The sequence below is a fragment of the Molossus molossus genome, unplaced genomic scaffold (assembly GCF_014108415.1).
Source record: "Molossus molossus isolate mMolMol1 unplaced genomic scaffold, mMolMol1.p scaffold_m16_p_3, whole genome shotgun sequence".
Taxonomy (NCBI): domain Eukaryota; kingdom Metazoa; phylum Chordata; class Mammalia; order Chiroptera; family Molossidae; genus Molossus; species Molossus molossus.
In genome coordinates, this window is record NW_023425366.1 from 55,714,445 (window position 1) to 55,737,404 (window position 22,960).

General features: G+C 37.8%; 1 protein-coding gene across 14 annotated transcripts in view; it reads right to left on the reverse strand.

Moving 5' to 3' along the window:
• SSBP2 (single stranded DNA binding protein 2) overlaps positions 1–22,960 on the reverse strand; it is a 257,653-nt gene that overhangs the window by 211,744 nt on the left and 22,949 nt on the right. For 2 of the 14 annotated variants that reach the window (XM_036280739.1, XM_036280733.1), the window contains exon 1: positions 10,933–11,091. The exons of 8 other annotated variants lie outside the window; for them this stretch is intronic. In XM_036280739.1, coding sequence (XP_036136632.1) covers positions 10,933–11,000 — 68 coding nt within the window. In that variant the 5' untranslated portion in view covers positions 11,001–11,091. Of the gene's footprint in view, positions 1–10,932; positions 11,094–22,960 lie in introns of those variants that run through there. 4 more of the 14 variants (XM_036280728.1, XM_036280738.1, XM_036280730.1 and 1 more) reach the window with 4 other exon arrangements.

Below are 22,960 nucleotides of genomic sequence, written 5' to 3' on the forward strand. Positions count from 1 at the left end.
TAGGAATTATGCAAATAAATAATTACCACAGAGTATTTCATCTAGTTTTTCCTTTAGAATTTGAGACTTGGAAAAAATATTAATCATCTTTGCATCCCTAGCATGTCTCTGACACCTGGTGGGTGTTAATTGAAAGAAGGAAGGAAGGAAGGGGAAAGGGAAAGAAAAAAAAAAAAAGGGAAGTCTATCTGAGTAATCCTCACAACAACTTAATGAGGAAAATTAAGACCCAGGAAGATTTTAAAATGTATTTAAGGTCACTCAGTAATTAATATGAAGGGTAGAAAGTATAATCATCCATCTTTCTCTCAACTTTACTTCAGTCTCAGTGTGATACCCTTCCTTTCAAGTCTACTCTCCTTTCCCCAATATTTCATTGTGTACCACTTTCTCTAACTGTAGCAGGGAATTTGTTTATAAAATTGATGTGCTCACAAGGCATAAAAAGTTGCCCATCAAATTTCCTGTTTCCAATATGGCAAGTAAGGAGTTTAGACGTCTTCACTCTCCCCTAACAAGCAAAAAGCTGAACAAACTGAAAAATCAACAACTCTTCCTAGACCTGTAAAAAAATAGGTGAGGTCACAGAGCAAACCACTGCCCCCAAAACTAGAGAGACACAGGCAAATACAGAGAAACACAACCAGCCAGAGCGGAAACCCGCAAGTGGAACCTACCCAGGAGCCAGTGACTGGGTAGGAAAACCCGAACTATAATTGACAAATTGCTAGAGGCTCAGTATAGACAAGTCTGAGATATAAAAACTTCAGGGGAACCCAGCCAGAGGAAGGCCCCCACACTATCATGAGCTTTACTTTCAGGAGCCCAACCTTATTCTTACAGTATCAGAAAAAAATTCCCTCATGGCTCAGCACGGGGAGGGGAAAGGAACCATTCTGAAATACACGACAGCATTCCACTCTTCTTTAAAAGGCCTGTCCTTAACAGACTATTTTGCTAGAGCCTGCTGGGGTTTCAGTAAAGCCTGTCCTATCTGGAGTAAGTAATATACCCAACTCCAGAGGGCTCTAGCCTTCCACATGGGGGAAGGGAATATGCAACTTCCTCCTCCTCTAGGCATCCTGTCCGAAGGGCAGCACAAACCTGAGCAGCACTGGTGAAGGGCACAGTCCAGGGGCATGGGCTCACCAAAGGCTGAGACCTGTACAGAATGTTGCCCCCTCCCACATCTTTCCGATATATTACTACAGGCCTATTTACTAGAGTTCCCTTTACCCAGCACATTATATCCCCCTTTCAAAAAAATTTACAAGGCTCACCAAATGCAAAATACAGTTTAAGAGGACTGAATGAGCATCAGAACCAGAGTCTGATATGGCAAGGATGCTGAAATTATAGGACTAGGAATTTGAAAAAACTATGATTAATATGCTCAGGGTTTTAATGGAAAAAATAGACAACATGCAGAAACAGATGGCTAATGTAAGCTAATCAGATTATTACTGCTAGCAACTTCTCCCTTTGACAGAATGAAGCTCAGTTGGCATATTTTCTTATTTAATAGTGCTTTTATTAACAAATTTTATTTTACACTGTTTTTAGTTTATGCTAAGTGATATAAACTATTTTTGATATAATGGTATAATATTTATCTTTGCAAAGACTCCAAAAGATTATGTAATTTAAAGGAACATTTAATACAGGACTTCAAATGCATAAAAGTAACATTTTCTTTTATTCTCACCCAAAGATATGTTTATTAATTTTTGAGGAGGCAGGGGAGAGGGAGGGAGAAAGAGAGAGAGAAACATCAATGTGAGAGAAAAACATCGATTGGTTGCCTCCCATATACACCCTGAACTGGGATCGAACCTGCAACCTAGGTATGTGTCCTGCCCTGGAATGGAACCCAAAACCTTCTGCTGTACAGGCTGATGCTCCAACCAGCTGAATCACACAGCTAGGGCCAAAAGTAACATTTTTAAAACAGATCCAGGGACACTATGGACATTTAAATATTTCTAATGATATTATAATAAAAAGGAAGTGTCAATAAAAGGAAACTTTGTACAGGCAGAACCTGACTTGCAAATGTTGATCCTGCAAATCTGCTGCATCTGAGAAATTGAAGCCCCTGACTAGGCTGACTGCCAAGATTTCAGTTCCCTTTCAGGCAGCTATTGTTAAATATTCCCCTCAGGTTCCTTGTTCTACCACATCCAACTCACTCTTCCCCACTCTTTTAATGCCAACTTGACCGTATCCCAATACTGTTCCATCTCCCCTGAGCTCTCATCCTCCTTTTTCTAGGTGCCAAAGATTCTCCACCTCCAGAATGATCTTTCATACCTGTGTCAAGTAATACTTTACCCACTTCCCTGACTACCAGAAGTCCATAGCTCCTTCCTGTCACGGCTGCAGAGGACACTCATTCTCCTCTTGCTACTGCCACCGCCACAGCTGGTGAGGAAACCTCTCTCTGCCAATGGCTCAGAGAAGAAATGGAAGCACTCCATATTGTTTAGAGTATGGAAGTCAGGAGGGAAAATAAAGGAACATTCTTCTGGTTATTGGAATTGCTTATAAAGCTAACTAGATTCTCTAAATTTTATTTGAGCTTTTCTTAAAATATTTTTTATTCTTCAATTAAAGTTGATGTACAATATTATATTAGTTTCAGGCGTATGACCCAATAATTAGACATTTATATAACTTACAAAGTGTCACCCCAATAAATCTGACACTATATAGTTATCGCAATATTGACTATATTGCCTATGTTGTAATGCTGTAATTTACATCCCCATGACTATTCTGTAAGTATGAATTTGTACTTTTTTTTCCCTTTATTGATTTTAGAGATAAAGGAAGTGAGAGGGAGAGAGAGAGAGAAACATCGAAGAGAGAAAACATCAACTGGCTGTCTCCTGCATGTCCCCGACTGGGGATGGGGCCCACAACCGGGGCATGTGTCCTGACCAGAATCGAACTGGCAACCTCTTGGTGCGTGGGTATGATCAACCACTGATGAGCCCCATTGGCCAGACCAATGTGTACTTCTTAATCCCTTCACCTTTTCACCTATCCTCTCAACCTCCCTCCCAACTGGTAACCATGAAAACGTTCTCTGTGTCTGAGTCTATTTCTAGTCTGCTTGTTTGCTTATTTTGTTGTTTAGATTCCACATATAAGTTAAATGATACAGAATTTGTCTTTCTGTCTGACTTATTTCTCACAGCATAATACCCTCCAAGTCCATACATGTTATTGTACATGGCAAAAGCTCATTCTTTTTTTTTTTAATGGCTGAGTCATATTCCCTTGTATATATGTACCACTTCTTTATCCATTCATCTATTGATGGACACTTAGGATGTTTCCACATCTTGGCTATTATAAATAATGCTGCAATGAACATATGCATGTATATGTCTTTTTAATTTAGTGTTTGGGGTTTCTTCATAAAACACCCAGAAGTAGAATTGCTGGGTCATTTGTTGTCTCTTGTTATAGTCTTGAAAGTCTATTTTGTTTGATATAAGAATTGTTACCCCAGCTCTTTTTGTTTGTTTCCATTTTCATGAAATATCTTCTTCTACCCCTTTACTTTCAGTCTGTATATGTTTCGATCTAAACTGAGTCTTTTGTAGACAGCATATGTAAGAGTCTTGTTTTGTTATCCATTCAGCCACTATATGTCCTTTGATTGTAGCATTTAATCCATTTGCATTTAAAGTAATTATTGATAGATATGTATTTATTGCCATTTTATTATTCAGGTTTTGTTCTTTTTCTTCCTTCTTCTTACAGAAGATCCATTACATTTCTTGTAATATTGGTTTGGTAGTGATGAACTTTTTCAGCTCTTTCTTGTCTGGGAAGCTGTTTATTTGTCCTTCAATTCTTAATGATAGCCTTGCTGGGTACAGTCTCTCTTCCTCTGGTACCTCAACAATGTGAATGTTGGTATGTTTGAGGTTGTCCCAGAGGCTTCTTAAACTATCCTCATTTTCTTGGATTCCTTTTTTTCTTTTTGCTCTTCTGATAGTGAATTTTCTGCTTCCTTGTCTTCCAAATTACTGATTTGATCCTCTATTTCATCTACTCTACTGTTGGTTCCCTGTAATGTGTTCTTCATTTCAGTTATTGTATCCTTCATTTTTGACAGCTTGACAGAAATCTATCTCCATTTTTATGTTTCCAATCTCTTTGTTGAAGTTCTAGCTAAGTTCATCCTTTCTTCCCCTAAGGTCATTGAGCATCCTCATAACCAGGATTTTGAATTCTGCATCTGGTAGAGTGCTCCTTTAGTTCTTTTCTGGGGTTTTGTTGTTCTTTCATTCAGGACATGTTTCTTTGTTTCCTCATATTGGCTGCCTCCCTGTGTTTGTTTCTATGTATTAGCTAGAGCTGCTTCATTTCCCAGTTTTGGTAGTGTCCTTATGTCATAGGTGTTTGTCCTATAGGGCTCAGTGGCATAGCATCCCAGTCACCTGAGCTGGGCACTCCAGGTGCACCCCTCATGTGGGCTGTGTGCACCCTTCTGTTGTAGTTGAGTCTTGATTCCTATTGGCCCGTCAATGGGAGGTATTACTCCCAGGCCAATCAGCTGTGAGAACTGGCCATGACTACAGTGATGAAGCTACTGAACAGAAGCTGACTCATTTCAGCAAGACTCAGGTGCCTGATGAGCCCACCTCTTAAGTGTGTCACTCTTGGAGGTGGTGGGGTGGTACCCTGGTGCTTTCTGAAGTTGTTCACATGCTGTACTGGCTCTTGGCCTGGGAAGTACAGGCCAAGATCATCCTCTGCCTGAGCTCTGCTCTGGGCCATCCAGCATGAGCTACAGAGCAATCTTCAAATGGCTACTACTTGTGCTGGGCTTGGAGGAGCTTGGGAGAGGCCAAGCTGTGAACCAAGGCCTGCTGCGGCTAGTGCCAGGACTGGGGACACCTAGCGAGAGGTATGGGGCACACTGAGGTCAGATGCTGCTTGTTTGGTTTCAGCAAACATCTATCTGTTTCACTGGGTTACTTCTAAGCAGGATAGATACATAACAGAAAGCAAAAAAAAAAAAAAAAAAGCTAAATCCAACGGGTCACTAAACAATGAGAATATGTAAACATATAAAAATAAGGATGAGTTTTTAAATAAGAGATATAAGTGGGTTTTTTTTTCCCTCCTGTTACTCTCTAATCTATTGGATCCTAACTAAAGACTTTAAAAACAAATTTACAATAATGAATTACAGACAATTGTATGTAAATGTAGAGAAGAACTACAACAAACAATATAAATCTTTCACAGACCATATCTTGCCTTCAAAATTGCACTGTCTAGTATCTGTCTATTGGGACTGTTATGAAAATTAGTTCATCTATGTAAAGTGCCTAACACAATGCCTGGAACATTGTGGTTAAAATAGTAACTATTATTATTGTAATAAATACTGTGGATGTATTGATAAATACATAAACTTGATTACATTATGAAAGTATAATTTATTCCCCTTCAAGTAAGAATTAAGGAGACAAAAATGTAACCCTCCAAGTTGTGAACACCTTCACAATTTCTAAAGTAAGACAGAAGAATAGTATAGGGGGTAACAAGGGGTCTGATATTTCCAATCCAGCAGCACCTTCAGCTGCAGCCCTATACAGACACAGAAAAAATACTCCAAGCATAAGGATGGAGGAAAAATAAGTCCTAGGTGAGGTTCTATCACAGTCCCTGAGGTAGCTGGATTCGGGATTCTCGGGGTCCTGGGTCTCCTGCTCCTATGTCTCCCCACTCTCCACCTCCTAACCCTATACATGAAGCCAGACAAAGCCAGATATATAATTTAAGAAAAATATTTCCTAGAGCCATCACAAAGAGAAAATTCTATAGAAACACTAAACAATACAAGAGACCAATCTAATCCTAAAGTATTTATATTCCACTGCTCATCCTTGATCAATTGAATAAAATTCTTTTATTAAGCATCTATGTGCCAAACACTGTGCTACATGATTCCTCTAAATATAACTCAAACAAAAAAGAACTTTTTGACTAGGCTAATCTAATGAGGACTTTTATTTTAGTCATCTCAAAACAAGCCCACCAAAATACAAAAGCACAAAGGCAACAGACATCCTTGTCATTTTAGTCTATCATTGGCTTCAAAGAAACTCCAAACTAAACTTAAGTATTTACTTTAGCTACTCTAAGAGTCTTTGACATTCTAATGTGCATTATGAATCTCCAAAAAGAGACATAGTATGCATCATTCCATAAACCCATCTGACCTCTGAACCCTTTTATCCTAAAATACCAATTTCCATGGTAATTAATGTTTTCATAGATAATTAAAATTTAAGTTTAACTGTATCATTAAGAGGCATGATTAGAAACAAATCTATATAAGACAAATAAGGCATACACTGAAATAAATGTAACTTTTTAATAACAAAGAAAGATTTTATAGTCTTTATATGAGAGCAAAATTATATAGCTAGATTCTTCCTACAACCCAATCCCACTTATATTCAGGACTTCCCTGCAAGGAAATGAAAGCAGTCGATGGGAGCTCTAAAACAGCTATCTGAAAATGCAAAGTACATGAAACACAATAGCAATAAGTTCTGAACAAATGCAGGAATACTATTTTTTAGCTAAGTTTATCATTTTACACTTTCATCCAGACATTTGAGCATGAACTCTCGGCTAGTGTTCAATCCCAGCAGAAAGAATCCCTTTGTCACATGCCCTGAATGCCAATTCAAACTGAGTCACTACATTTTTCTGTCGTTTTATTATGGGAAGATAAATCATTTATTTTTTCATCTTTCCACTATGCCCCCTTAAACAGCTATGTAATATCTTCATAGCTTTTAGCCAGCTAAGAGATCTGTGACCTACTCCAAACTGCCATTAAAGTCTCATATTGAACTACTGGACAGTAAGAGAACTTCGATTTCTCATACTATGGCTACACCTTCACATACCCAGGCTCCGATAACTGGGAATATTTATATAGTCCCCGCTGTTTACTACAGCAGACAAGCTGGTCATTTTAATGGAGGATTTTTGTCACCCCCCCCTCCCTTTTTTATATCCCCAAATATCTTATTCAGTATTCTTTGTGTGGTGGCTACTTTATTAAAGTGGTTCAATATTTAATTAAGGATTAAATGGTAAAGTGGTTTGCCCATTTAATTATAAAAACCTTCATTGTTTACAGAGATTTTTAAAATTAAATAACTTAATAAAAGTTTAAAAATTAGATTTAAGAGTGAGCTTTGAGGACACATAAGTTATTTTGAAGATATTAAGCCATGACAAAACATATGTAACAATAATGACAGAACACACACGTAGTACCCGCAACCCAGGAGGATATTCGAAGCTCGCTCAGGCATCCTTGAACCATAACTGCAGTGTCCATCAGATGAACATGCAAAGCGTGGCCTCGCCACAGTGATTCCCTGGGCCAGGAGAAGCACGCTGGGCTATCTGAGGAGGCCCAGAGGAAAACACAATGCACATTTCCAGGTAAAGAAGTCAAAATAATTATTTTTAAATCCAATTGTTTAAATTGAATTCCCCTTTCACTTAATTGTTAACTGAATCTAAGTCTTTGTCTTTATTTTCCTACTAACAGAAAACACTGGATTTATTAATGTTTACTAACATTTTCTCTTAAAAGAAAAAACAAACAAAAGGAGCCTAATAAAATTGGCTCATTTTCAGATTATCTTTCAGTTTGTTAGTTTTCTGTTTATCCATAGTTCAAGAATTTGTTGCCAAGATTTTCCTTGTTTACACTGCTTCCAAAATGTAGACAAATTCTACATTTTGTTTCCTTACTTATTATATTTTCCTGTATAATAAATACACTGAGGTAGAGTTGAAAATGTTTGCTACCTAAAATAAGCAAAGGCCAAGAGTACCTGGCTATGGAGCTGTCTTATGCTTCAGTTCCTTCCACATGTGAAGAGAAAACTGCGCCGAGGCAGCGAGGAAAGACCCAAGCCCTGCGAGAAGCCAGGCAATCTGAATCTTGAGGCATGGTCACATGACTACTGCTGTCACAGGGCAGCACTGGCGTTTGTCCTTCCCAAGCAATGAGGTGGAGGGTTGGGGGTTCTCCTTCCTAATCATCTCGTCCTCTTTTGTTCTCCCTTCGCAATCCTTCCACGGCGGCACGTAATTCACGGTAGCATGATTACAATTTGTAAAGGGTATCGCAGGCTTTCACTATGTCTAGTTCACTAACTCCTATAAAAACTGGAATCTTACATATGCTTTCCCAGTTTCCTACAGTCTATGAAATACCATCACCAGCTCCTACTTCCCTGCCACCCGCTGTCTGTTCGGTTCCACCACTTCCACTACTTAAAAGCCCACTGTTTTCCAAATTGTGTACATAAATACAAATACACACATACAACACAATTTAGGATTTAAAAAGCTTTCCATTTTTCATTTTGGAAATTCTGGGCCAAATCTGCACGAGTTTCTTTACTGCTGGACCACTCAGAACCTTTAATGTGCTCATTTATATTAAGAATTTGCTGACATAATCATAATATGTCACATTTCCAAATCTATTTGGCTATTGAGACCTTTTAAATGAAACATTTTCACAGCACACACCTTGAAAAACTCTTATCCAAACTATTTAAACAGAATATAATATTTATCATTTTATTTTATAAAACAAATATGTATATTCATATAAATAAGAACACAAAAATACATATATAAAATAAATCTGAATATATTAGTTTAATTACTCATCCATTTACACACCCATCCCACCAGCCATCCAACAAAGAGCACACACGTGTATACAGTGCCTCTATATGTCAGCAGTCTTATGCCTGGTGCTATGGGAGATAAAGAAATCCAGAAATAAGTTCAACACACTTCCTATCATTCTCTTATTAACCTCCACATAAAACACTGGAGTTTTTAGAAGCCACTTAATATGTTAGAATTCTTAAAGAATCTATTAACATCAAACATAATAGAACTGATCCTCCTTAAGAAATTATAAGTGGTAAATCAATGAAACATTTACTTCACAAAAGTGCTTTAGTACAAAATGCTACAGATATTTTAAATTACACTTATTCTACACAAATTTCCAGATGCAACTGAAATAAAAAATAATCAACGGATCCTGTAAGTCTAAAAAATGTAAATGTACTTAAAATAATTATATAGTTTAGGATTTAAAAACCATAAAAACATCAAGACAGTTAAGTTTATCCTAATTAGATTTAACTAATCAGCAACTGTGCAAAACCAATTATTTAAAACCTTTGCTTTTGCCCTGGCCGGTTTGGCTCAGCGGTTAGAGCGTCGGCTTGCGGTCCTGAGAGACCCGGGTTCGGTTCCCGCTAAGGGCGCGTACCTCGGCTGCAGTTTGTCCCCGGCCCTGGTCGGTTGTGCGGGTGGCAGCCACTCGATGTGTTCCTTTCACATCGATGTTTCTCTCTCTCTCTCTCTCCGTTCCTCTCTCTCCCTCCCACTCTACCTGAACAAAAAGTGGAAAAATGTCCTCGGGTGAGGATAAAAAAATAATAATAAATAAAAAAATAAAACCTTCGCTTTTTATGGCAGAATTTTTATAAGTCAAAGTCCTTCTTTCTCAGCTCCCTCATCTCATTCCTGACTTTTCTTCTGTATAACCAGGAAAAATCTCAAAATTATTTGACCATAAATACTTATACCACATAAGACTTAAAGCAGTCAAACAATCCAAACTGGACATTTTGGGAACCAAAGACACCTATGATGAGCCTGTGCTGCAATTTAGAAACAAACTTACTTGTTTTGAACAAATATTACAGCTCCACCCTCCTACACCTTTGCTTGAGATACTCCCCTGTTCTTTTCCCTTCAACTATGCCTGGTCAACACAATTAGTTCAATCCCCAATTCTGTGCAGTTATTTTCAGATGATTCTACCCAGCAGATATCTGCCACCCACCTCAGAATGCACAGTACTTATACTACAGCCCTTAGCACTTATAGCATGTAGCATGTTACGTCTTGATTAGTACTTTACACTTCTACTTAACTTTTCACGTTACAGCTTTCCATCTATCTATATACTGTAACCTTTTTGAAGGCAAGAAGCATTTCTTTTCCTTCTTTGAATCCTGCACTATACCTTCAACAGAGGAAGCAAATTATTTCACAGAATAATAGTTTTACAGCTGAATCTGCACCTCTCTCATTTTGCAGATAAAAAGGAAGCCTGGAAAGGTGAAATAACTTGCCCAAGGTTATTCAACTAGTTGGGGACTGAATCACAGCAAGAACCCAAGAGTGTAAGTCTAATCTAGAGTTTTTGCTTTAGCCCATTTTAAAAGAAACATATAATGCTGAAATATATTTGTTCACCTTCCCATTTTATTTTTTTCTTTAAATATTTTTCTTTATTGATTTGAGAGAGAGAGGAAGGAAGGGAGAGAGATAGAAACAATGATGAGAGAGAACATCGATTGGCCACCTCTTGCATGGCCCCCACTGGGGATCGGGCCCACAACCTGGGCATGTGCCCTGACCAGGAATCGAACTGACGACCTCTTGGTGCATGGGTCAACACTCAACCAGTGAGCCACATCAGCTGGGCTCACTTTCTCATTTTAATAAATATGAAAAGCAGTCCTGGCCGGTTTGGCTCAGCGGTTAGAGCATTGGCCTGTGGTCCAGAGACACCCGGGGTTTGGTTCCCGCTAAGGGCATGTACCTCGGTTGCAGTTTGTCCCCGGCCCTGGTTTGTCATATGGGAGGAGCCACTCGATGTGTCCCTTTCACATTGATGTCTGTCTGTCTCTCTCTCTCTCTCTCTCTTTCTCTCTCTCTCTTTTCCTCTCTCTTCCTCTCTCTCCCTCCCACTCTATCTGAACCAAAAATGGAAAAATATCGAGTGAGGATAAAAATATATAGATAAATAAATAAGAAAGAAAAGCTAACCTGTGTGCACAACCCAGAGCTTTGCATTTCCTCAAAATTACCATTTTGTTCAATATCCACTGGCCCATCCTGAGAATGATGATGATGATGATTATACATATATGCAGGTGATCTGGTCAAATGTCTGCTGACCCAAAAAAGCCTTTATTTTGTGTAACTTCTTCCTTTTAAACTATGATACAAGAGTTAGAGGTGCAGATGGGGGTTAGAGGTGCAGATGGGGGGGGGGTTCAGTTAAACTAAACAGGCCTATTATCCAAGTTCTAGTTAATCAGATTTTTATCCAAATAACAGTAAAGAGTTCCTTGTCTCCCTCTGAATCTTACTGTTAAGAAGTCTTCTCTCCATTTTTTAATGGAATAATATTTTTTAAAACTAGCTACTTGATAGTCTGACCAACCTCGACCTTCCTTCAGACTCCGCTGTCAGCTGCCCACACCCTCGAGGGGCGTGGGGCCATTGGAGGCACAGGAGAACAGCTGGGGCAGGAGGTGACAGACATGCGCTTCCAGAGACTAGTCCCAGGAGACGCGCGTAGTTCTCAGTTAACTTTGTGTATTCTAACATAAGAAAACTCCAGGGAAATAAAAATATGGGTATTTCCACAAACTAATCATTAGACAACTCTATAGTTCTAAAAACTAGCACAGGAATGGTTCTGTCAAAAAAGCCTTTCACTGTTACTAAATTAATTTCATCTGAGAGGTAACAGAGCAGTGAGCATCCAATGAGGAGTTCCCACTAAGCTAATGGAAAGAAAAGTCATCCTTTCTACATTTCCAGTCAGACTTTTTCTTTTTAATCTTTTAAAATTATTTTGAGAGAGAGAGAGGAAGGTGGAGAGAGGAAGACATCAATTTATTGTTGCACTTATTTATGCATTCACTGGTTGATTCTTGTATGTGCCCTGACCGGGCATCAAACCTGTAACCCTGGTGTACCAGGACAATGCTCTAACCAAGCTACCTGGCCAAGGTTCGTCAGATTTCTCTCACTAAAAGGTAAGTGTTATGAGTTAAATAGTCCCCCCCAAAAAATATGTTTGTATCCTAGTCTCTAATATCTCAGAATGTGACCCTATTTGGAAACAAGGTTATTGCAGATGTACATCGTTAAAAGGAGGTCTTACTGGAGTACAGTGGGCCCCTAATCTAATATGACGGGTGTCGTTACAAGAAATTTGGACAGAAAGGCACGCGTGGAGGGAAGGTGATGAGAAGAGACGCAGGGAGCGGACAAAGAGAGGCTTGGACACAGCCTTCCCTCACAGCCCTCAGAAGGAACCAATCCTGCCAAACCTATGAGTTCAGACTTCTGGCCTCCAGAACTATGAGATGATACATTTCTGTTATTTAAACCACCCATTTTGTGATACTCTGTTATAGCTTCCCTAGCAAAATAATACAATGAACAAGAAATAATTTTAAAGGTGTTTATAAGGTAAAATACAAAATAGCACTAAACTAGAAATTCGAAAGTCCTAGATCCTAGGTTTTAAATTCGTAACTTTTGGCATAAATCTCTGCCTGTGCCTCTTTCAGGCTGTTGTGAGGATAGGATTTAATAATGTGTGGGAAAGTTCTTGGAAAAACACAAAGTAACAGAAGATCCAACATTTTAACTTTCCTTAATACATTTGGTTTTTGGGGTAAGAAAAACAGCAAAAGTCCAAAAAAAGGTATAGGTGATCCCCACATTTTTTCCTCAGAAATGAGAGACTAATAAGTTAAGATGTATAAGTCAAAAAAACTGAATCCCTTATCTGTTAAGTTTTAAAACTGCAGTTCCCTCTAAAATACAAAGAACCACAGAAAGAAAAACATTCAGAAACATTCCTGGCTCATATAATGATTAATTCATCTAACACTTGTTCAGTATCCACTACATTCCAGAAACTGTGTTAAAACTTACGGATGCAGGGCTCAAAGACATGGGCCCTGACTTCAAGGAGCTCCCCCTACAGCAAAGGAGACAGAAGTGATTCAACAGATTCACACAGCTGTGGCAGAGTTGCACCAAGTACAGTAGAGCAGATGCTTATGTTTGTGCCTACGTTTTCATAGAATGATGTTTACTTTTTCTGGAATTGGCAATGCTTTAGACAACATATGTAGCAGTACTGTATCTCAATGAATTAATTGGAATGTTGTTCAATTTTTCTTCTTCATTCTGACCACTGCTTCATATTACAAATAGAGAACGTCATCTTTCAGATTTTTTAAAAGCAGGCTTAAACAAAAACTGGTTTCTTTTTCTTTACATCTGTGACATTTGTATTATCATTTTCTTGGGCTGAAGAAGAGAATTATAGTTAACACTAACTGGATGTTTATTTTCATAAGACAACATCAAAAACTTCATGTTTCAACCCTTACTGAAAAGCCTTCTGAAATATACCCATTCTTCTCTAGTTTGCATGCATGGGCATTGTATCCCAGTTAAAGGTGTCTTTGAAGGCTAAGGACTTTCCAAGTCCTGAGGAGTCAGTTGAATATTAGTGATCCAGGCATGGTCTTTTAAATACTGAAGGAACAATATACAGTGTTAATCTTTACCCGTAGGTGGAGGATAGCTGGGAGAGGCAGGGGCTAAAAGCCAATTTAAAGACAATTATATCCACAAGCAAAACACTTTTATTGAAAATTGCTGTTATTTTTTCCTTACGATAAAATAACATGTGGGATAATGGATCCATCTGAAAGGTAAGTTAAAGTTGACGATGGACAGCTTGATCTAAGAGCCAAGCTCCACAGGAGTTAAAAGTAAGCATGAAACAGTGAAATGACTTAAAGAGCCTTTTATCGCCCTCCTTGTTTACTTACGTCTATAAAAACTTGGAAGCTATATTTGCAAAGGCTAAAACATGAAGCAGATAATCTCTCAAAAGATAATTGAGTTGACACTATTAGGATCTGGGAGTTGCAAAGCAGCAGAAGTAAAAGCCCCCATTTTCTGGAAGTTTAAAATCAGTGAGAGCCCTGGCTGGTGTGGGTTCTGTTGACTGGAGCATCGTTCCCACACACCAAAAGGTGACGGATTTGATTCCCCATCGGGCACATGCCCAGGTTGTGGGTTTGATCCTGGCTTTGGGCACATGCATGTTTCTCTCTCACGCTGATGTTTCTCTCTCTCAAAATCAATAGAAACATATCCTCAGGTGAGGATTAAAGAAAAAAAAATTAGGACTACCACTTGATGGCTAGTCACAGTAACAGAACACAGAGATCCAGTCCCTATGTTATTTAATCCTTTCAGATTGGGCTTGAGACTCACAGGACCTAAAAATATCCCCAAATGTCTTTCTTAAGCCAACAATGGAGTTTTCTAATAGACTGTGATACAGATATGATGTTTTGGTTTCCTGAGTCATTTCAACAATGTCATTGTAAGGAATCAAATACCTTAGTAAAAATGAAATAAAATATTGCCAAAGTTCACTGATGAAAATGGACAATTAATCCAACAAAATCTGACTCTATGGCCACGGATAATACTTTCTTTTTAGTATTTTTATATAGTCCCTGTACTCTACCTCTATACTGTTTAAATAAATTAAATATGTTTTAATGCTCATTCATTTAGGGAAAAAAAAGGGGGCTACCCCAAATAATAGAAAGAAGATTCTAAATGAGTTACAAATGAGTAGTTAGCACCTTGAGACTACATAACTCTTTCCCAAACTGTTATACATTGTAAGATATATATATATGTACACACACACATATGTATATATTCACAATTAAATATATATACACACACATGTGTGTATGTGTGTGTATATATTTATATATACATATATAGTATATATGTATATATATATTTATATATATTTATATATATACTATATATATGTAGATAGATAGATAGATAGATAGATAGATAGATAGATAGATAGATAGATACAAAATTTGTCTCTTGGGAAGATTCTTGGTTTTCTCGAAGAGGAAAGATTCATAATAACCAGTTAATATAATGATGCCAATGTAGTTGATTACTGTTGGTGGTAGAGTGTGGAGGTTCATTTCCCTCAACTCCATTTTTCTTCAACCTGCAGTCTCCATTAAAATATGGAGTGGTTTTACGTTCAGACGGTGAGTATTTACAATTATATGTGCACAGATGCAAAATAAAAGTTCGGCTGTATGAAAATTGAGGGAATGAGTAGCTCTGGATGCCTTGTTTTCCCAATGGAAGAGCATTAATCCAAGTGAGAGGTATTATTTTTACTTTAACTAGTTTTTATTGAAATTCTCTGAGACTCATTTCTCTGTCACTTTAAACATAACATCAAGAATGTATTTAAAGCTCTTCTCGATTATTCAGGATCACCATTAGTTATGAGTTTTAATTATTGAGCTACATCTCAGAGATGCCTGCTATATAGATACTATACCTCAAATGGGTAAGTATTCTGTACAGACTGTCGAACTAAACATGGTATATGTCATTAGCATGGCACAGAAAAGACACTATATTGAGGAATATTGTAGGTGGCGGTTTGTCCTCTGTTCTTACTAAATTCATTTTCCCAGAGTTGAGGAAAGAGTGTATATCTACCCAACAATCCCTCACTATTCTATCTTCTATCTTTCCCATGTTTCTCTGTGGAGAGTGCTACTTGCTGCCTCCACCACAATTTCTAGCACTGCCAATCAAAACACTCATCTCTGCTGCTCTCTTCCCTCTTCTCTGATGTCTCAAATCAACTGCGCATCGATGAGATGCAATCTAGTCACTAAAAAACAATGCAATTGACATATATATGCAAAAAATTCCCACATAAAATTTAGAATAAATGTGTTGAATCTGCAAAAATCTTACTAAAATTTTTAAATATTTTTTAAAATTTGATATTTAGAGAAAGAAGAAGGGAGAGGGAGAGATAAACAATGTGAGAGTAAAATATTGATGGGCTGCCTCCCACAAGCCCCCCCACCAGGAAATCAAGCCTGAAACCTGGGCATGTGCCCTGATAAGGAATTGAACCAGCAACATTTTGGTACACAGGATGATGCCCAACCAAGTCACACCAGCCAGGACTTACTAAAATTTTGATATGTAGTTGCATTAAATTTATAGATTACTTTGGGGAGAACTAACATCTTTATAATGTTAAGTCATCCCACGTTATTTCTTTCCTATTAATTATGTATTTTTTTATGTCCTTTAATAGAGTTTAAAATTCCAACATGATAGGTCATGTGCATTCTTTTTTAGATTGGTTCCTTGATTGTATTTGTTGCTATTGTGGATGTTGCTAAGTAGTTTTTGAAAAGAGGAAGGCCTTGCCCTACCAGAATTTAGGATATAATGCCAAGAGCCACTTTCATAAAAACACCATGATACTAGACAGAAATAGAAAACTGATCAATGAAATATGAGAAAGAACTCATATATGGTAAGGGTGTACTACAAGCCAGCAGGGAAGGCACAAATTGCTTGTATTCTACAGGAAGAAAAAGAAAACCAAATACTACATTTCACACCCTATGCAAAGGTAAACTCCTGAGAGGTTAGAGAACCAAATATAAAATACAAAACTGTAAAGCAGATAGAAGATGTAGGGGGATTTGCAATATCACGATAGAAAGGGATTTCTTCAGACCACAACAACACAAACTACAATGTGTTGATTTATGTGTCGGGATATGATGATTTAACCACTTGAAAATTAAGGATTCCTTATCAAAGGAGGATAACAGACAAACTTAACAGATTATAACATCTAAAATCAACATGGGTTAAATGTCTAGGATATTTAAGCAACTCTTGCTAGTAGGGAAAATGGGCAAAAGATATAAATATAGCAAACACAAATATTCACTCAAAATATTTAAAGTACCTACTTTTCTTACGTGCAAGGGTTACAGGTATGTACAACACAGATAAGAAACTTGATCAAGGAAACAAGCAAATTAAACAAAAGACAGTATATTAATTTTATAGTGTATTTGCTTGTATTCAAGAAACTTGATCAAGGAAACAAGCAAATACACTATAAAATTAATATACTGTGTTTTGTTGTGATAAATACTATGCAGAAAGATAAAGCAGAACAAAGACAGAAGGTAACAAAATGTACTCTTTTAGAGAAGATGGTCAATGACATGATAAACAGACATCTGAATAAAGTGAGTGAGCCAAGTAAATAAAGGGAAAGAGTTTTCTAGGCAGAAGAAATAGCAAGAACAGGAGACTAAGGATAAAAGATAACAATATGAAGAGATAACTAATTTTACCAATAATCAGAAAAATAAAAATTTAAGTAACGATACACAACTTTACATATTTCAGACCAGCAAAAATATGATGTGAGATAATACCAAGTATCAGTGGAAATGGAGGGAAAGGGAACTTCCATGTGCTGTCTGAGTATCAAATGGCACCGCCATTCTGGAAAGCAAGCTAGTGGCGCTTGGTCAAATAAAGTATGTGCACACCCTATGATGCAGAGAGCTTCCTTTGGAAAATCAGTTCCCTGAAAGAGGACGACATGTTTGAAAATGGAAATCAGCCTAGCTGGTGTGGCTCACTAGTTAAATGTGGACCCATGCACTAAGAGGTCACCAGTCCAATTCCTGGGCAGGGCACATGCCAAGGTTGTGGGCCTGATCCCCAGTAGGGGGCATGCAGGAGGTGACCAATGGATGTTCTCTCTCATCAGTATTTCTTTCTCTTTCTCTCTGTCTCTGTCTCTGTCTCTCTCTCTCTTTCCCTTCCTCTCTCTCTAAAATCAATTTTAAAAATGGAAATCACAGAGTTGTTTGTGGAAGTAGGGAGTTACAGGCAATCTAGGTGATCAGCACCAGAGGACCAGGTAAACCAGGTGTGGTAAGTCATGCACTGAAATACCTGCAGCAGTTATAAGTTATGGAATATATATACAGAGAATCAAATAGATAATAGTATTGAGCACTGAAATACTTTCAGAAAAAAAAAATCTCAGCTTTGCTTTAGAAAAATAGTTTGTAGAAGTGGAGTTGTGGGGGGAGGGTCCCCAGGGAGAGGAGTGGTTAGAAATATTTAGGCAAGATTACGTATGAGTTGAAGACTGTTGATGCTGGACAGTGGATATCTTGGGGTTTGGTTATATTATTCTCTCCACATTTATGCATATTTCAAGTTTTCCATCGTAAAAGGCATTCTTAGAGTGTTGAGTGAAAAAAGAAACCGATCCAAAGTAGAATACCATTTATATAAATGAAATTAAAACACCATCATATTTTTTTCTGACAGACATATGGATGTCTGTGAAGGGAGGAAAATGAAAATGTGGATAAATTAGAATGATTTTAAATAAAACAAGGGAGGAGCCTTGGACTTGCAAAGCTGATAGTGTACCGTTATCTGAGGAGTTTAATTCAATTTCTTTCACCTGAGGATAAGAAAGAAAACATTAAGCAAATACAAAGTACTCTGGAGTCACAGAGGCAGAGTTACTAAATCTGACTTCAGAGGAGGAAGTATGCCTGCCCCACACCATAGACACACTGAATCGAAAACTCTGAGATTGGGGAAAAGGTACTACTGTCCAATTCCCATTTCACAGAGGAGAAACTAAAGGACAGTAAGTGAAATAACATTACAAGCTTATAAACCCACAGGTAGAGAAGGCGGAATTCAAGCCCAGGGCCAGAACTGCCACTCTTACTCACTACCAATGTGCTACCAATGCTGCATTATTCTAATTTAAACTCTGCACACTGCTACCAAATTGAACTTCCTAAAATATAACTTTATCCCACAATGCCACTATTCTGGGCAACCACAGAAAAAATTAAATTCTGTATAGATTACATACCACCCCAATCATCCTCATCTACTTTTTCAACAAATATCCTACTTTTCTGCAATATACTCCTCTCTTACAGTCACACTAGTCCTCCGCTCAGGACACCCACACCTCCAAGCCTCGAAGCACTTTCTCCAAACTGAAATACTTCCACGTCCCACTACACTTGTTTATATCCCATATATGCTGCAAGGTCCAGTTTTCCACACTTTCACAGCAGTACTCAAGTCCCACAGCTACTCTAAGAAGCCTCCCTAATGACTTCAGCACACACCTTTTCCTTCTTTAATTTCTTTTGCACTTACTTACTGTGCCATTCAATTAGCACCTATTATAGTAACACCTCATTTATCCAGTATCATTGGGAAAGGAAAGTATTCATCAGAACAAATTTTCCAGACAACTTAAACATGAATTTAGGAAGCAACAAAGGAGAGTGAAATCAATTTAGGAAGCAGCAGAGTAGTGCTGACTTTAGTTAGGCTAGACATAAGCTCAAATCTCAGTTCCTCTATTTACTAGCTAAATGGCTTCAATAAGTTAACTCTGTGTGTCATCATCTATAAAGCGAGGATAGACTACTAACTTTACAAAGTTGTGAGTACTAAAGAAATCATATGCAAAGAATGTGGTACAACATTTTTAAATCATAGCTACAATGGTATTCCAACTACTATTATACACTAAAACAAAAGCATTTTAATGGAAATATTCATCAAATGTACTATATATTTTGTTTGTTTGTTTGTTTTTGTTTTTGTTTTTTATCCTCACCCGAGGACATTTTTCAATATTTTGTTCAGATAGAGTGGGAAGGAGAGAGAGGAAGAGAGAGAGAGAAACATCGACGTGAAAGGGACACATCGAGTGGTCGCCACCCGCACGACCTGACCAGGGCCGGGGACAAACTGCAACCGAGGTACATGCCCTTAGCGGGAACCTAGCCCGGGTCTCTGTAGACCGCAGGCCAACCCTCTAACTGCTGAGCCAAACTGGCCAGGGCTGTACTATATATTTTTAAAAACATTTTTTTCTTTCTTGCTTTTAGAGAGAGAGGAAGGGAGAGGGAGAGACAGAAACATCAATGAGAGAGAATATCAATTGGCCACCTCCTGCATGCCCCCCCCCCCATGCGATTGGGCCCACAACCTGGGCATGTGCCCTGACCAGGAACCGAACCAGTGGACTCTTGGTGCATGGATCAATGCTCAACCACTGAGCCACACTGGCCGAGCTATACTATATTGATATTTTTCTCAGAGGGCTGTGGATGTAAATTAATCATCTCCTGACAATTCACTGAACATTCACTCATTCAATAAATACTCCTCAATTCAGTAAAGCTACAAGACATAATATCAAGACACAAAATTCATTTCTATACATTAAAATGATCTATCAGAAAGAGAAATTGAAATAACAATCCTATTTATAATAGCATAAAAAAAAATGCTTAGGAGTAAATTTTACCAAAGAAGTGAAAGATCTGTTTGCTGAAAACTACAAGACATTCATGAAAAAAAATTTTTTTTAAAAATTGAAGAAAGCCCTGGCCAGTCTGGCTTAGCAGTTCAGCATCGGTCTGCAGACCAGAGAGTCCCGGGTTCAGTTCCCACTAGGGGCACATACTACCAAAAAAAAAAAAAATTAAGAGAAACAAATAAATGGAAAGATATCTCATGCTCATTGATTGGATGGATTAATATTGTTAAAATGTACATACTGCCCAAAGTAATCTACAGATTCTATGTAATTTCTACCAAAACTCCAATGGTATTTTTCACAGAAATAGAAAAAAAAAAATCCTAAAACATATATAGAGAACCACAAAAGACCCCAAAGAGCCAAAGCAATCTTAAGAAAGAACTAAACAGATGGCATCTCACTTTCTGATTTCAAACTATATTACTAAGTGACAGTAATCAAAACATTATGGTATTGACATGGAAACAGATCAGTGGAAGAGAATAGACACTCCAGAAATAAGCCCATGCACATACAAAGAAGCCAAGAATATACAATGGGGAAAAGACAGTCTCTTCAATAAACGATGCTGGGAAAACTAGACCTCTATCTTAAACCACACACAAAATTCAACTCGAAATGAATGAAAAACTTGAATGTAAGTCCTGAAACCATAAAACTCCTAAGAGAAAACATAGGTGGCAAGTTCCCTGACATCAGTCTTTTTTTTTTTTTTTTTAATTCTCACTCAAGGGCTTTTTTTTTTTCCATTTATCCTCAGATAAGCAGGAGGCGGGGGGGGGGGCGGGGAGGAGGAGAGAAACATCAATGTGAGAGAGACACACCCACTGGCTGCCACCCACTGGCTGCCACCCACACGGCCTCAACTGGGGCTGGGGACAAACTGCAACCAAGGTACATGCCCTTCGTGGGAACTGAACCTGGGCCTCTCTAGTCCGCGGGCCAACACTCTAACCACTGAGGCAAACCGGCCAAGGCTTGATATCAGTCTTGACAATAATTTTTCGGATTTGACATCAAAAGCAAAGGCAAAAAAGCAAAAATAAACAAGTAGATCTACATCAAACAAAAAAGCTTTTGCCCAGCAAAGAAAACAATCAACAAGGTGAAAAAGGCACCCCGCAGAACAGGAGAAAATATTTGCAAGCCATGTATCAAATTAGGCATTAACTTCCAAAATACTATATAAGAAACATCTACAACTCAATAGCAAATGAAAATAATACTAAACAGATTAAAAAACGGCAAAGGACTTGAATAGACATTTCTCCAAAGAAGACATCCAAATGGTTAAGGGGTTTATGAAAAGATGCTCAACATCACCAATTCTTAGGGAACTGCAAATCAAAACCACAATGAAATATCACTTCACACATGTTACAAGGGCTATCATCAAAAGGACAAGAGATAGAAAGCATTTAAGATCTTTCATGACCACTGTCATCAGTTTGGCTCAAATAAACTCTCATAAAAGTTCTCAAAAAAAGACAAAATAAAAAATGTTGGTGAGGATGTGTAGAAAAGGGAACACTTGTGAATTGTTGATGGAAATGTAAACTGGTGCAGCCACTATGAAAAATAGTATGGAAGGTACTCAAAAAGTTAAAAATAGATTAAATTTTGAGACTTACACTAAATGTGTAATTATAAAAAAGAAATTAAAAATAGAACTATCATATGATCCAGAAATCTTACTTCTGAGTACTGTATGTATCCAAAGAAAATGAAAACAAGATCTCAAAAAGATATCCCAAACTCAATATAGTGTTATTACAATAGCCAAGATATGAAAATAACCTAAGTGTCCATCAGTGAATGAATGGATAAAGAAGATATGATATCTATACAATGGAATATTAGTCAACCATGAGAAAGGTCATTCTGCTGCTTGCGATAACATAGATGGATGGACCTTGAGGGCATAATGCTACGTGAAATAAATCAGAGAAAGACAAATCTCACATGTGTAATGTAAAAATTTTTAAAAAGCAAAGAAACAGAAAACAGATTGGTGGTTGACAGAGGAAGGGGTAGGGGGGTGGAGTGCATGCTAAATGGGTGAAGGTGGTCAAAAGATACAAAGTTCCAGCCCTGCCCAGTCTGCGGTTAGAGCATCAGCCTGTAGACCGATGAGTCATGGGTTCGATTTCGGTCAAGGGCACATACGTACCTGGGGTGCAGTTCATCCCTGGCCCTGGCCAAGTCATGCAGGAGCCAACCAGTCGATAGGGCTCTATCACATCGATGTTTCTTTCTGTCTCTCTCTCTCCCTCCCAACCACTCTATCTGATGATAAATAGAAAAGTAGCCTTGGGTGAGGAATAAAAAAAAAAATTAAAAGATACAAATTCCAGTTATTAGATGAATAAGTTATGGGGAATCTAATGTACAGCATAGTGAGTACAGTTAATAATACCGTACCATATACTTTAAAGTTACTAAGAGAGTAGATCTCTTAGGTGTTCTCACCACAAAAAATGGTAATTATGTGAAATGATACAGGTATTGGCTAATACTGTGGTGCTAATCTTTTTGCAATGTGTAAGCATTTAAAATCAACACATTGTACACCTTAATCTTACACATTATGTGTCAATTTTATCTCAATAAAGCTGGAGGAAAGATAGATCACTAATACTGGTATAGCAATACATGTAAAAATAAATATAAATATTTATCAAGGGCCAAATGTGTGCAAAGTGACTAAGGATCCAATGGTAAATGAGACAAATATGGTCTCTGCAGTCATGA